Here is a 14,622-nt window from a genome sequence, read left to right as displayed (position 1 = left end):
TGCCACTCAGGACGTGCCACTAAAAAGTCTGAACCACATTTCCACCTATGCAACCCATCTCTATAAACATTCTGTTTTCTTCATAGGGAGAGAGTCAGAAAACATGCCTGTGGCAATGTGTTTGCATGCCTACCTATTTTTCTCAGTTCCATTGAGCTTTCAAATTGTTGTCCTGCAACAAGTAGCAAAACTGCAAGGTTAATTCCAGAATACAGAGTTGACTGGAGTTCAAATCCTTTCCGATACCTGCAGAGAAAAGTCGGAGCTCACAACTCGCTGCATAATAGAACAGAAATACCTCAAAGTTTTGATTTCTCTTTTAAGCTATTAATTTACTGGAAGGACTTTATGGCTAGTTAGTACCTATGACGCTTTACAAAGAGCAATCAGAACAAAGTAGCTCTTTGTCAAGTGAGAAAAAAAAAACTTGCTTAATATTATCATCTGCCACCTCCTGTAATTTTGTGACAATAAAACTTAAACTGGTTACTGCAAAACTCTTAAATGCAGTAGAACATAATTTTATTATTCATATAAGAAAAAAAAAGTGTTAATGCAAGTTTTACATAAAGGCTCCTAGTCCTATGTTTTAAAGCTTTACATTCATTAGAGGTAACTGAGATACAACGGACAAAGGCTGAATACATGCCACTAGGTGATGTAGCATCAAGAGATCGATCTGAAGTCTGTAAATTCACTACTGCCCATCCACATTGCACTAATCACGTTGAGGTGATTAAGGGAAAAAATTGAGAGAAACAGAGACAGACATATTTTTACAGTTACAATACATACCCACCTTGCTCAATTTTTTGTACTCATCAGTAGTTTGTATGATTATATAAACATACATACATAATCAGTATGATAGTGAGAGCATGTCTTAAGAAAATTCAAAGTTCATCAATATTGTTCCTTATATATAGGTAGTTCTTTGCATTTCCTAGGGCTCCAAGGTGGAAAACATCCTTGCACAGAGGACCAGTGTAAGTCCCATGACCTCACTTGCACTTCATTTTGGCCTTGAAGCAGATTAATTGTGAATTTTCTCTGCAAAAAGGTGGGTGTATCACTCTATATTCATGATGGTCTATAAAGAGAAGCAAGGAAATGTATCCAAATATCTGGTGCTTGGTAAATCATTTACTCAAATTGGGCTATTAAAACAAGGAAATGAAGAACATTTGAACTTCTAATTCATACAGTTTTGCTTTTCATAACCATAAAAGTCTGAAGAAGTTTTTAAACAAATATATATATATTTTTCTGTTACCATTCAATGGCATGATCTCGACTATTGGTATCTTTACAGTCAGAATCAAGAAACATATCCTTGTAGATCCTCCCACATAAGCAAAACATATCTGGAGCAGGGTGATCACATGTCTGCAGGACTTGAAGCATGACTTGCAGTGCCTTCTCCCTGTCACCTGCATTATTTCTTCTGAAATCAAATACAAAGAATAAAATAAATGAGTTCAGATCTGAAACAGCAACTGCAAGATGGCGCAATAATATTATCCCCGTCTATCTTATAAGCCCATCCATCACTGCTATATACAGATTTTACTTTATTTACACTGATGTATGAGTGTTGGTTCGTTGATAAAAACAAATGTATTCTTTTCTCATGGGACTCTACTTCTAGCTCACCTAAGAACTGATTTAAGCTCAGAATTCCTCTATGAAAAAAAGTCTGTCATCTCACTTGATTCTTTCCCGTGTAAGTGGGCAGACTCTGCTGATATTCCAGTGAGGAAGAATGTTAGTTAAGCGATTGGTTCTGAAAATGCTGATGATTTGCAGCAGTCTGGCTGATAGCTCATTCAGCTATGACCAGGATTTGTATTATTGAATCCAGAGGATCCAAAACCAGTATTGGACAATACTGACTGAGTACAGAAGAAGCCAGGTCAATTCTACTTCAGACAAAAGAGTGATAGAGATCAATATGGGGACTTAGAACTACAAGAAAAATAAAAGGACAAAACTGATTTGTATTTATCTCTTAATTAAAATTCTTCAGTTTGGAGAAAAATTGGGGGAAAAACAGCTGTCATAAAGCTTGTATTTGGTCAAATATATATCAATTGCATCAGTAAGAAAAAAACAGTGATTAAGTATCATTTCAGTTCCTTATTATTATTAAACAGAACATGAGAATTTCTACCTCACTTTACCTTGTTGGTCTTTAAGTTTAGAATTCACTATTTATTGCAAAATGTCGCTTAGAACAAACAAAAATGTTTATTTGCAAGAGTAAAGCAAACACAGCTTTAGAGCTTAATAGCCTCTCCAAGACATTTTTTAATCACTCAAGAGATCTAAAATATTTACCGACCCCCTTTCAGAACTGTTTACAATTTCCTGATCCCTACCTAGGTATTCAGGAACAGGCTTACAAGTACTATGATTACTTTGTCAGCAGTATCAGTAGGAGATAAGAGTTTCTGGTGAATCTAGTATTTGCAGACCCTGAAAGGATTAATATGTACTGCAAAATGGCTCAGTTTCTTAGGTAACCACCTGATGCAACAAAACCAATAACCACACATCTGCAGGAAAACAACAACAAAAACAGGCTGCTGTGCACGTTAGGTGATGGAAAACACGTAATAAGATTAAAGAGATTTGTAGCTACCTGTGCAGGCTTTATCCTGCCTTTAGTGTCAGTGGCACAGAGTAAACTTTCACAGCAAGTACTTGCATATTTTTGGAGCATTATTTTCTTCAGATTGATTGTTGTTCTGAAACTAATACTGGTCTTCTCTAATGAGCAGACAAGGAGAAACTTGGTATCTTCTTTTAGTTTTACAGGAAATTAAATGAAATTTTAAAGTGTGGGGGTAAAATCCATAGCACTGGTCACAAGCTTCATACAAACCTCTTCTGAACTAACCAGAGTCTCTGAGCTAGGTATCGTTGTTAAGATGAATAAAGAGAAAACTGGGTAAACAAAGCTTAGAACAAAATTGGGCCCTAAAACATAAGTCCAACAGCTCCCAATAAGCACATGCATAACGATCAGAAAACTTGTCATGTGCTGAAGCTTTTGATGAAAAAGCAAGGAATGCACGAGCACCTAACTTACAGCACTTTCATATGAAAAAAATGACTGCTTCCAAGACAAGACAAATGGACTCAACTCTGTCCTGCCTGAAATCAGGTTAAATTAACAAAATTAAGGTATGTTTTATATTGGTTGAAACAACTTTAAAAAACAAAACAAAACAACCACCACCACCACCAACAAAAAACAATGCATAAAGCAAGACTGATTAAAATAGGACAGTGCACATATTGACTCTTTTGGACATCAAAGGATGAACCTGCACACACTGAAAAAAAAAATACGAGGAGCATTTCATGAGACCAAGACATAAAGAACCAGTGTGTTAGAGACCTCAAAATTAAAGGCTTCTATCTCATAGTAAGGAATGCTATGATTTATTTGGTTCATATAAGGTAAAAAGCAAATCTTCATTAAAAATATATTGTTCAGTGCTAAATTTCATTTATTTTAAACAAGTATACAATAACACAGGATATTATTAAACAAAAATCAGTTTAGACACTTTTATATAAATGGTATTTTTCACTGCGGCATAATTTGATGACTCTTGGGCAATATAAACCCAATTACAAAAATCTACAAATTTAGGAACAGTTATAAACCTATCAAGCAATCCCCAAAAGAGAGGACTAACAAAGAAAAAATAAAATAAAATAATAAATAAAATAAATACAATAAAATAAAAATTAAAAAGGTCACATAATTTAGGCTACAAGCAACTTCTATATGTCAACATGAAAATATACTGTTTCATAACATACAGTACCTGTTACACATGACCAAGAAAAATTTTCGCCTGTTATTTCATACCCCACACTTTAGGATCTGCACGTCTGACAGTTTATAACTTGCTTTAATGTGTCTTGAAAGCAGGCCTGTAATGCTATCAATGCAGTAAAAGAGATTACCATATATTCTCAAGGCTGTAGCACTGGCATCTATTTTATTTGCCCAATATCCATTAGATAAGCTTCCCCAGCCTCCTCAGTCCCCACATAGAATTGTGGCAAAGTGAATCACAAAATTGCAGGTTGGAAGAGACTTCTGAAGGTCATCTAATAGGATCTCCTGCTCAGAGCAGGACCATCTCCCAACAATAGATTTTTCTAAAAAGCTGAATCTTTGTATTGGGTTTATGTGACAAGGTTTTGGTAGCAGTGGGGCTGCAGGGGTGGCCTCTGTGAGCAGAGCCCAGCAGCTGCCCCATGTCAGAGCAGAGCCAGCTCCAGCCAGCGCCAAAAGGGACCTGCAGCTGGCCAGAGCTGAGCCATTGAGCAACACTGGTTGTGCCTCTGGGAGAGCAGATTTAAGGAAGTGGAAAAAAAAAAAAAAAAGCCTGCTGTACAACAGCAGCTGGGAGAAGGGAGTGAGAAGCAGCCCTGCAGCCCCCCAGGTGAGTGCAGCAGGAGGGCAGGAGGTGCTCCAGGCAGGCAGCAGCAGTTCCCCTGCGGCCTGTGCAGAGGCCCCTGGTGGAGCAGGCTGTCCCCCTGCAGCCCACGGGTCCCACACGGAGCAGATCTCCACGCTGCAGCCCGTGGAGGAGCCCCCGGTGGAGCAGGTGGATGTGGCCTGGAGGAGGCTGCGGCCCATGGAGAGCCCCCGCAGGAGCAGGCCCCGGGCCGGAGCTGCAGCCCGTGGAGAGGAGCCCACGCAGGAGCAGGGGGTCTGGGGGGAGCTGCCGCCCGTGGGGGACCCGTGCTGGAGCAGTTTGCTCCTGGGGGGTGGATGGACCCCGTGGTACGGAGCCGTGTGGGAGCAGTGCTTGAAGAGCTGCTGCCTGTGGGCAGCCCCCGCAGGCTCAGTTCGGGCAGGACGGCATCCCGTGGGAGGGACCCCACGGGGAGCAGGGGCAGAGAGGGACCGTGAAGGAGCGGCGGAGACAAAGCGTCAGGGACTGACCGCAGCCCCCAACTCCTTGGTTACAGGCCAGCTTACACTGAAGTATATTATGTTTCTCATGGTATGACACACACCAGTCACTTTGGAGACTAAGTACTAATTTGAAATAGGCATTTTTCGTTGGCACTGTTCAGCACACAGTTTGTTAGCCTCTTCATTTCTGGGATACAATACAACTTAAACAACTTTGCATATACATGCAGTGAAGTCCTAAGGGTGCCCAGGGGTGTGCTCATGCTCTCTCCTTATATCGTACACACAGCATCTTTCTTAGCTATTGATATTTAAGGTAACTGAGACGCTAAGTTTCAAATTAAAAACTCGTGAACTGCTAACAGCACCAGAAACATGCCTTCTGGAAATCAGTCCTGTCCCCATTCCTCACCTGCACCATTCTCTAGGCCTCTCCCGCTGAAAGCTCAAAAGTAATTTGTTGGGGTTTGCTTTAGTGCGTTCAAGTTTTCTCTGTGTTTGTACTAATGGAGAAAGGTTACAAAACCAGCAATCATTCATAATTTGCAGAAAACTGAATCTTTATATAAATCTATCCTCCTTTTCCCTTCCCAAATTTACATGATAAACAGAAAATTTACTGCCGCTGTCTCAGGAAGTCACTGAGCCACAAGTTGGTGGATGCAGTGGGAGTATTTGGGGAGATTTTATCACTATACATTTTCTGTCTCCATACTCTTCCCTAGATATCTGCTACTGACCACTGTCAGATGGGAATCTAAGCTAGCAAGAAATACACCCTGAGAGATTATGGCCATCCTAATGCTGTTTCTCTCCCCTAACTCACAAACATCTCAAAAATCATATTGACATCAGTCTCTTACCTGGAACAACGCTGCCTTTCAGCAACAAGCAAACTCTTTTTTTCACCTTCTTTTTCATTTTATAGCTTCACACTTCCTTCATCTCCCTTAAATCCATTATCTTCTCTGAATCCTTTCTCCATTGCAGTCATTACAATGAGTCCTTATTTTAAATATCCCTAAAACAAAACTTGTTCACATTTCATAGGCTGGTTGTACCAGCTTTAAAGCTTTGGAGCCAGAACTACACTCAGTGAACAAAGTCTTTGTCCAATGAAGTTAACAGGAACAGAAGGGATTTCACTAGGACAAGAATTAACTTGTATTGCAAGTACGAGGTGATAGAATTTTTTTCTTCTCCTTCACCTTTTTGTTCACATCTTTTCCTGTATGGCTTGTTTCCATCTGTCTAGCTGGAGACTACATACTACGAAAGACCTTATATCAGTGAAAAATAATTTGTTCAACGGAATGCAACTTTAGTTTCCTTTGTATGTCATTTTTACTTATTGATTTACCTTCTCTTATTAGTTTAAGCAAGCAGATTTCTTGAAGAGCTATGTACAGGAGAACAAACAAAACAGAAACATGTTTCTGAAAACCTTTCCCACACAGCGTTACATTCAAAAACAGTAACCTGTTTTTTTCCACTGCACTCCTATATAGATCTTGATTATCTTGTGATTTCAGCCTTGAAGCTGCTAGTTTATGGCATGTATTGTCATTAAAACACCTGATCTCACTGTCACATAGCAGAGAGAATGTGAATGAGACAACATCGTGTTAGTATAAATACAACCATTCAAAAAATAACTGGTCTTTCTAGACAACAGTGTGTGCATTTATTATCCTATACAACACCTTAGCTTACAATAATATGCAATTGATATTAAAATGTGAATTTTTCATTTTCTTGCACAAAAATAAGAACATTGAGTTAGTTACAGATGTCACGGTGACTGCATAGCAGATAATCTGAACTGCTAATAACTGTATAGAAAAGTACAGCAAAAAATATTTCCAAAAATTCATAATTTTTGAGACTTGCAATAACTAATTTTATTAGAGTTATTGCACATAACCTTTACTTTAAAAGATAATTATAATTAATTTGTGAGTTAAGACATTTCACTGAGGATGCAATTTGATTGAAGAACCAATTTGATTGAAGAACATTTGATATTCACAAAAGTGAATGAGGAAACAAGACCCCAAATTAAGCTTTGAGATTGGAACTAAATTTGCAGGTCTTCAGATAGCCGTGACAATGAAAAAATAGCATTTTTTTTGCTCATGTACACTTCAGATGTTTCATGCAAGCCTCTTATATGAAATGAGGAACCCCATGATGTGATTTTTCTAATCTGAGTCATCAGAGAACAGAATTACATTTCAAATAACCCAGTGCATTTCAATGGGAATAATTTCCTATAGCTACCATTACTCACAATTACTAGTGATTTTCTACTTGCACTCTGTTAATCCCTTCACTTGGTAATTGCTTTTTGTGTGTGCGTATTGTTAAAACACAGCATGTTGAGTTAAATAACAGTGACTGCAGATGCCCTCATCTTTAATAAGTGAGGACAGAACTGCCTTGGAAAGAGACCGAAGTCTTCATAGCTTTGGCTTCATGCCTGGCCTGGTCTGAAAGTAGCCAGAATCTACTCTGTTTTGAACAAAATTTGACATAACCTTTGCCTCTTTGCAAGCTTCCATACTTTGAAACTGTGTAACATCTGGTAACTCCAGCTTTGGTAAGTAAGGGTAACTGAAAGGTATTCATTCAAACAAGTATACTGCAAAAACTTTGCTATGCAGAACTAAATTACTGAAGTAGATCCTAAGCAAACATCCAGTTGACATCCATCTTAGCATTTGAATTAACTATAAACATCTGTACTTCGTCTACTGTATATATATACACACACACTACAGCAGCAGGAAATAAAACTATGAAGAACAAACTAGCATCCTTTTTCATTACTCTCCTAACCCGATTACAAACAAACAAGTAAAATTCATAGAAACGGATTGCAAAGCTTTCCTGTTCCATTGATCATGATTTGTTCTGCTCACATGACTTGCTCAATGCTTTTTAGATAATTTGAGGCAATATGAAGTACAGAACAAGAAGCCGTTCACTTAACTCTAAAATGATTAAATAGGAGAAGGTATTCTATAACCTTTCTTTAGAACGTGTTGTCACATTTACTTGCTTTCTATGAAAGAATGGTGGAAAACAATAGTAGGCTTTTCAAAAATAATTAGAATAGCAATAAAAATACCTTTAAAATCTTTTTTCATCATTTGCACCCCCCCAAAAAAAAAAACCTCAAGCAAAAATGTAACTGTTGCTTATAACGAATTCACATGATACTTTAAAACATTGAAATACAAAAGGCATAAATATATGCATACAACATAAGAAAGTAAATCAAATTATTTTACATGCTCATTTCCCTTGAGAAGATGCTTGTTAAAAAGGGGGGGGGGGGGGGGGGGGGAAGCAGGGGAGGAAAGGGAGCAGAAAACAGACATAATATTGGAGAACCAGTTTTAACATCATGCCATACATGCAGGTGGTACTCCTACCTTCTTTTCATGAATTAAGATAGTCATTGGATTAGATTTCCAGGCAAAGAAATTATTATTGCAAGAGTATCTGGAAACATTCATCCATTCAGATTTTCTAAAACATCAAAATGAGGGTGAAAACTTCCATCATGCTTTTTTCTTTAAAAGAAAAAGCTCCTTGTAGACACCTCCAAGCTGAGAATGTTTACTTAGAGAACTTCATGCATTTTTGTGTTACTTACACATCTGTGAAGTAACACTACTGTTCTGTTTCTCCATGATGTGGTGATGAATAACTCAGCTATTGCAACAACAAGAATGAAAGGACCCACAAGGAACTTAATGATATTTCATGTGTGGGGTGGAGAACTGTGATGTATAATAAAAATGCATTTATCATACTGTACAGGCACATCTTTGATAAGCAGAACATCACAAAATATTGAAATACTGACCAGCTGACCTCCAGCTACACGCACCAGGCAAAGCTCTAAATGGAAAAAATCAGACAGCCTTCAACTAGACACATATTTAAAACAGAGAAATTAAAATGGAAACAATTCAGAAATTTCTTAGCTTTCAAGGATCTTGGAATATGAGAACATCCTTTCACAGCAGCTCACACACCTCACCTACTCCTTACATTATGCTTGCCTCCCAGGCAAGGTACACTCATGGACTGAAGCAAAGAGCCATCTACCTCTGAAACAGCCACAGACAGCCCTCAGTGACACAGCATCTTACTTCATCCCAAAGGTGTGAATACAAATATTGAAAACATTCATGTTGCACATTTGGGCTGAACGTAAACTTGAAGATGTGTCCCATCCTATGCCTAAGGTAAGATATAGTCAGAACTAAATCTTAGTTGGGAGGCAAAGAGAACAATGTTTTTACACCAACCCACATCTGCATTAAAGAGAGCACTCTCTACTTCTGTGTGGAGTCAAAATTAATTAGCTTAGAAAACTTTAGAGGAATGACTTTTTGCTCTCTAGAGCTTCTAAACAAGCAGTCAGGAGGGTGACCTGGAAAAAAGCTTGGAAACATGCACAATCCCATCATTGCAAATGTCCATTACTAGCCTCAAGGTTATTATTAGACATTAGAGATGACAAATTTAAGGTGCTCTCAATGCTCCAAGACGGAAATCTGGGAAGAAGGTATTGATCTGGAAGAGAGGCTTTGCTTAATAACATGCTATGTGAATCAGGGTACCAGAAACGTACATGCAGATGTCTGCTTCTCTATAACATACAATAATACTAAGTGCTGTACTGTCCTGCAGAGTACTCTGCAGGCAGGCCCAGGCTTGCTTCGCTCACGATCCAAGCCGGGTCCGACCCAGGCTGTCTCTGAACCAGAAGACATGCAGCTAGGCTGGAACGGTGCCCAGCCTGAAGTCATACACCCTGTCTCTTCCCTTAACACGGCTTGTTAACTTGGATCCAGAACTGCACACAGCTGTGGTTCAGGTTGAGCTTGTGTCCGCTGAATGTACCAGCAACGGCCCACGGCCCTCAGAAGTGATCCCTTACCACTTGCCTGCCACATCGCTAGCTCTGTGCAGCGCTTGAACAGCACTGTCTTGAAAACACCGAGTGCAATTAATTGCCAACAGAACTCAGTTACGGATGCCAAGAGGAAATAAATGAACAACTTTCTCTGTTGTTTATGCTCACAGTTCCGGCACACTTTCATAATAAAATTAAGCAAACATTAACTTCAGCAGGCTTTGATATTCTTGCAACTACTAATTGTTTTGCTTTTGATGTATTTTGTCTCTGGTGCGCTCAATTAGCAATACTAAGCAACATCTAGACTGCTCTGTACACTAACATTAATAGAATCTTAAAGGAAAACATTGTTCTGTATTTTTATAAACGGATTCTAACAAAACTTCATCAAAATTATTCTTAAAAAAATAAGTGGTTCAAAAATCCCAAAGAAGATGCTAAAAGCAATACCCTGGGGGACTTTTTTTAACTCAAGTGGACTTGTTCTGAAAATGTTCAAGTCCTAAACTCTGGACTTTGGTCCCGCACTTTGTTCCAAGAAGGCAAAAACTTCCGTAGAAGGGAAATTCTGCAATCTTACTAGTGGAAAATTGGTCATTCATTTCTGAAAAAAAAAGTTCTGTAGCAATGTTTAAATTGTTCCCATAACAGAAGTGGAGTCATGCTGGTTCAGGCTAATGATGAATTTAATGAAATCTGCCAATGGAAAAAGCAGGTGTGTAAGCAAATCCATTTTGTCTTGTCTTAAACAAGGGCTCTGTTGGCAATGCTGAAACAACACAGAAGATTTAATGTAAAGAATTTAATACAAAGAATTTGAAGACAAAGAGGGCAAGGAAATGTACCAGTTTTAATATGCACATGTAAATGATGAAGTTTTAAAAACTGTAGTCTGATCAAATCAGGGTATTTTCCTAAGGACAAGGCATGATCCTGACCCTAACATCTTGAGTCAAATTCCCAAAATAATGGAAAGTTGGAAAAACTTTCTTCAAAAAAAAATAAAAAATTAGGGCCAAGTCCTTTTTGTTGAAACCACTTATCAAGAAAGCAGCGTGATATCTTAAGGAAACTTGAATTTCAGAAGCTTTCAGAGATCAAGCCTGCAGTTTTTAGGGGTTGGAGGGAAAAAGGTGGAAAATCATACCATAAAATGATAACTGTACAGCCAGGAAGCAAACTACAACAAGGTTTAAAGTATATATCATCATAAGAAGCAGCAAAACACTGGTTCCTGCTTTAAAATACTGTCTTGTGTTGTACGTAAAAATTTTATACCAAAAGTCCATTTTCTCTTATTTTTAGGCAGCCAAATGAGAAAAGTATCTTTCATATCTTTCATTAGATGTGATAAATACCAGAGCAAACTGCAAAATTCCATCTTCGTGTATTCAGATCTAAATTTTCTGAAAGATATACTTCAGGAAAAGAAGTTAACAGACTCAGTAAAAGGTTAATCAGCTAAGATTTAATAGTACATGATATCAGGAGTGGAGGAGAATCAAGACAACCAGTGTTTGTTTCCAGTCTTAAAACAAACAACACCACAAAATCAAAAACAAACAAACAAAAACACACAAAAAAAACACAACTATGTATCTTGAGTTATATGTAAGAATTATATATTTGATGTCAAGAACTAAATATTAATAATTTGTCCTCCTCCTTATTCAAAAGGCTTTGTCATCATTCAAGTTTGGGTTAGGGTTCCAAACATCGGTCAAGTTATCCTTTTCTTTGAGAAATTTGGGCATTGTCAGGTATCTGATGAATTTTATATCACAGACATACTTCCAATTGTAATCAATTCACATTTCAGAACTGTTTTCTTTTTCTTTTTTATATACAAAAGCATTTTAAGTAGGTTTTACTCCAGCCTTCAAAGAAATCTCTATAGCTAGTTGTCATAAAAGCACAGACATTAGAATTATGCACAGCATCAGTCCCACCTATGCTGTATGCTCTAAATGCTCTGTATTACTACTGCATTCTTCAAAGATCACTTAAGACTACTTGCTAGTGCATCACATTCAGATGATCACTCAGCCTGTTAACAAACCACCAGATCCTTTTCAAAAATCACTTCCTTCTATGAACTTTTCAACTGGCATGTACTGCGTTCTTTGTTCATTTGTATGACCTTGCATATAGTTGCATGCGAATGAAGTTCTTTTTGTAGTGAACACATTATATAAAATGCTGTATGAAGACTGTTTCTTGGCATGGAAATGAAGAAGCAATATCCGGTATTTTTCTGAGCAATGTTTCTGTATTTACTCCTTAGTTTGATGAAACTGGCAAATGGTACCAGACTTATTACAACTTCCAAAAAAAATGCCACAAGAAAAAAAAAGTCTGGTGGGGATTCCCCATCAACAACTGTTTTTCTAGATCTGTAACTAAATTCTTATAATCCTTTTGGTGTCTTAATCCCATCCTGATGTTGCCTTTTTTTTTTTTCTCTCTCCTTTAAGTTTGATTGCAGGTCACAACTTTTAACAACATGCAAATTGCATCTAAGCAGTTACTTTCATTATTACATCTAATCTCGTTTGTACAACATCTACTTTCTGATACAATCATCATATGAATTCTTTAGAAATAAAGCAAATATTATACATAGCCACTACAAAAATCTGTAGCTATCTAGAAGAGTTCAATAATATATTGTTGTGCTTCGTAATCTAGGAGAGCTAAATCAGTAGAGAGCCTGTAGGTCCAGATTGCATTTCAGTCTTTCAAGGAAGCTGCATCATGAACATGTATTCACAGACCAAGCAGTACTTGCTAACTATGACTTCGATAACTCACCAATAAGTCTATTATGCTAAACTTTTCAAGATGTTCAGAATAAGCAGTGACTCAGAATAAACAATCTCAGCCTGGCCAAGAACCCGCTGGTATCAGTGGAGTCTTTCGCTATTACTCTGGTGGCCTTTGGAACAGATCTTATTGTCTGAACTATACGTTGAAATATAAACTCATGTGGAACAACAGCAATATAATGAAACATCCTCAAAAAATTATCCTTACCGATTCAATGCAAAAGCGTAATGAAATTTAATGTTGTGTTGATCAGCCAGATCACAGGTAGGAAGCATTTCAAGTGTTTCTACCAGCTTCACCATAGCATCATAGTCCTAGCAGGAATTCAAATAAATAAATAAATAAATAAAAATGAAAGAAAAAAAGAAGCTGAAGAATACCGCCATCAGAGGAAAACATCACTAAACTAATGCATCGTGACTAGAGAGTATCTCAGGTGGACTGTTCCTAAAAAAGTCAGTGACAGCTACAAAACTTTTAAAAAATAAAACAGGGACTTTTCTATCCACGTCACCCCACGCCTTTTCTTTCATTCATTGTCACATAAACATTGCTGAAGAGGCCGGTTTACTGAGATCATAGATGGCCTCACACTACTTTATCTGTTTGTTCATTATGTATTTGAAGATGAATACATTTCTCAAAGGGACCTTTCAAAAGAAAGAAAACGCTCACCAGAGATGATCGAAATGAAGTTGGGTAAAAGGCTGCATGAAAATACACATCTCAGAAAGGAAAGTTAGGTAACAAAGGGCAATATGGTCACCCACAGCTCTCATGACTTATTTATACTTACCAAATAACCAACTTAGCTTCTGATAGAAAACATTGCTGTTGAATGGTTTGAAGTATGTTTTAAAAGTGATATCAATACACAGATTAGCTGTGTTTTAGCAAAAGTAGAATTTATTTAAAAACAAAATCAAGAAAAGGTGCAGTTACATTTTAAAAAGAAATTAAGATTTCTTTGAATGATAGTTCTCAACTTGGGCACCTCTGGCCAAAACAGTGGTCAAGACAAATGTCTTTTCTTGGTTTCTGAAATTATTTGACCTTGGGGCAGAGGAAGAAGGGGAGGGAACAGAAAAGCAAACATCTTGCCTTTTTTTTTTTAAAGGAGATTAAAAATGACAGAAAACAAAGGAGGAGACCTCCAGAAGTCATCTAATCAGTGCCTCTTGTTCATAGGTAAAACAAATAAGAGTCTAAGGCCCCGCAAATAGCCTAATAGTCAAGTCAAACTGTTAATGCAGAAATGCAGTGTCAGCTTTGAATCACTGTTTAACAAATGATGAAGTGTGCAACAAATACCCAAAATCCCATGGTAAAATCATCTTTCTTAGTCTTTAGAAACATACCTGTATATCTCGGTAAGAAAGAAGCAGGTTTATGACAATATCAGAAGTCAGCACTTCAGTATTATCCATTCGAAGTTTAATTCTGGCCAGCTCCTTAGCAAGTTCATCTCCTTGATACTTCTCTCTAGCTTTTCTAATATCATTTAGCAGTGTTTCTTTATAATAGGCACTAAAGAAGTAAAAGAGATATTTGGGAAGAAGACTGTTATTTCTTATGAATCATAGAATCATTTAAGTTGGAAAAGACTTTTAAGATTGTCAAAGCCAACCACCAACCTGACCTACTAAGTTCCATCACTAAACCATGTCCCTTAGTGCCATGTCCAATGGCTCCAAGGATGGGGACTCTACCACCTCCCTGAGCAGGGGAGGGAAACCATGAAACCTGGTTGAATTTATAATAAAAGCTATAATTTCTAATTAAAAGTACCGTTTCCTCAGAATGAAGTCTACATTAAATGTTTCATCTAAGTTTATATTTTTCATTAAATCATTACACACGTTCTACCTTGCTTCACCTCAGCCTGTGGGGCTATATATATATATCAATACCAGGA

General features: G+C 37.6%; 1 protein-coding gene across 4 annotated transcripts in view; it reads right to left on the bottom strand.

Annotated features, from left to right (window-relative positions):
- Window positions 1–14,622, bottom strand: part of MAP3K15 (mitogen-activated protein kinase kinase kinase 15) — an 87,531-nt gene that overhangs the window by 32,258 nt on the left and 40,651 nt on the right. For all 4 annotated transcript variants that reach the window (XM_080576395.1, XM_080576398.1, XM_080576396.1 and 1 more), the window contains 4 exons: window positions 14,066–14,234; window positions 12,915–13,021; window positions 1,274–1,444; window positions 134–246 (listed from right to left, as the gene is read on the bottom strand). In XM_080576395.1, the coding sequence (XP_080432521.1) occupies window positions 134–246; window positions 1,274–1,444; window positions 12,915–13,021; window positions 14,066–14,234 (560 nt within the window). The remainder of the gene's footprint in view (window positions 1–133; window positions 247–1,273; window positions 1,445–12,914; window positions 13,022–14,065; window positions 14,235–14,622) is intronic.

The sequence above is a fragment of the Anser brachyrhynchus genome (genome assembly GCF_964034855.1).
Source record: "Anser brachyrhynchus genome assembly, chromosome: 1".
Taxonomy (NCBI): domain Eukaryota; kingdom Metazoa; phylum Chordata; class Aves; order Anseriformes; family Anatidae; genus Anser; species Anser brachyrhynchus.
The sequence above is the reverse complement of the archived record's forward strand: the minus strand, read 5'-3'. Positions and strand labels throughout refer to the sequence as shown.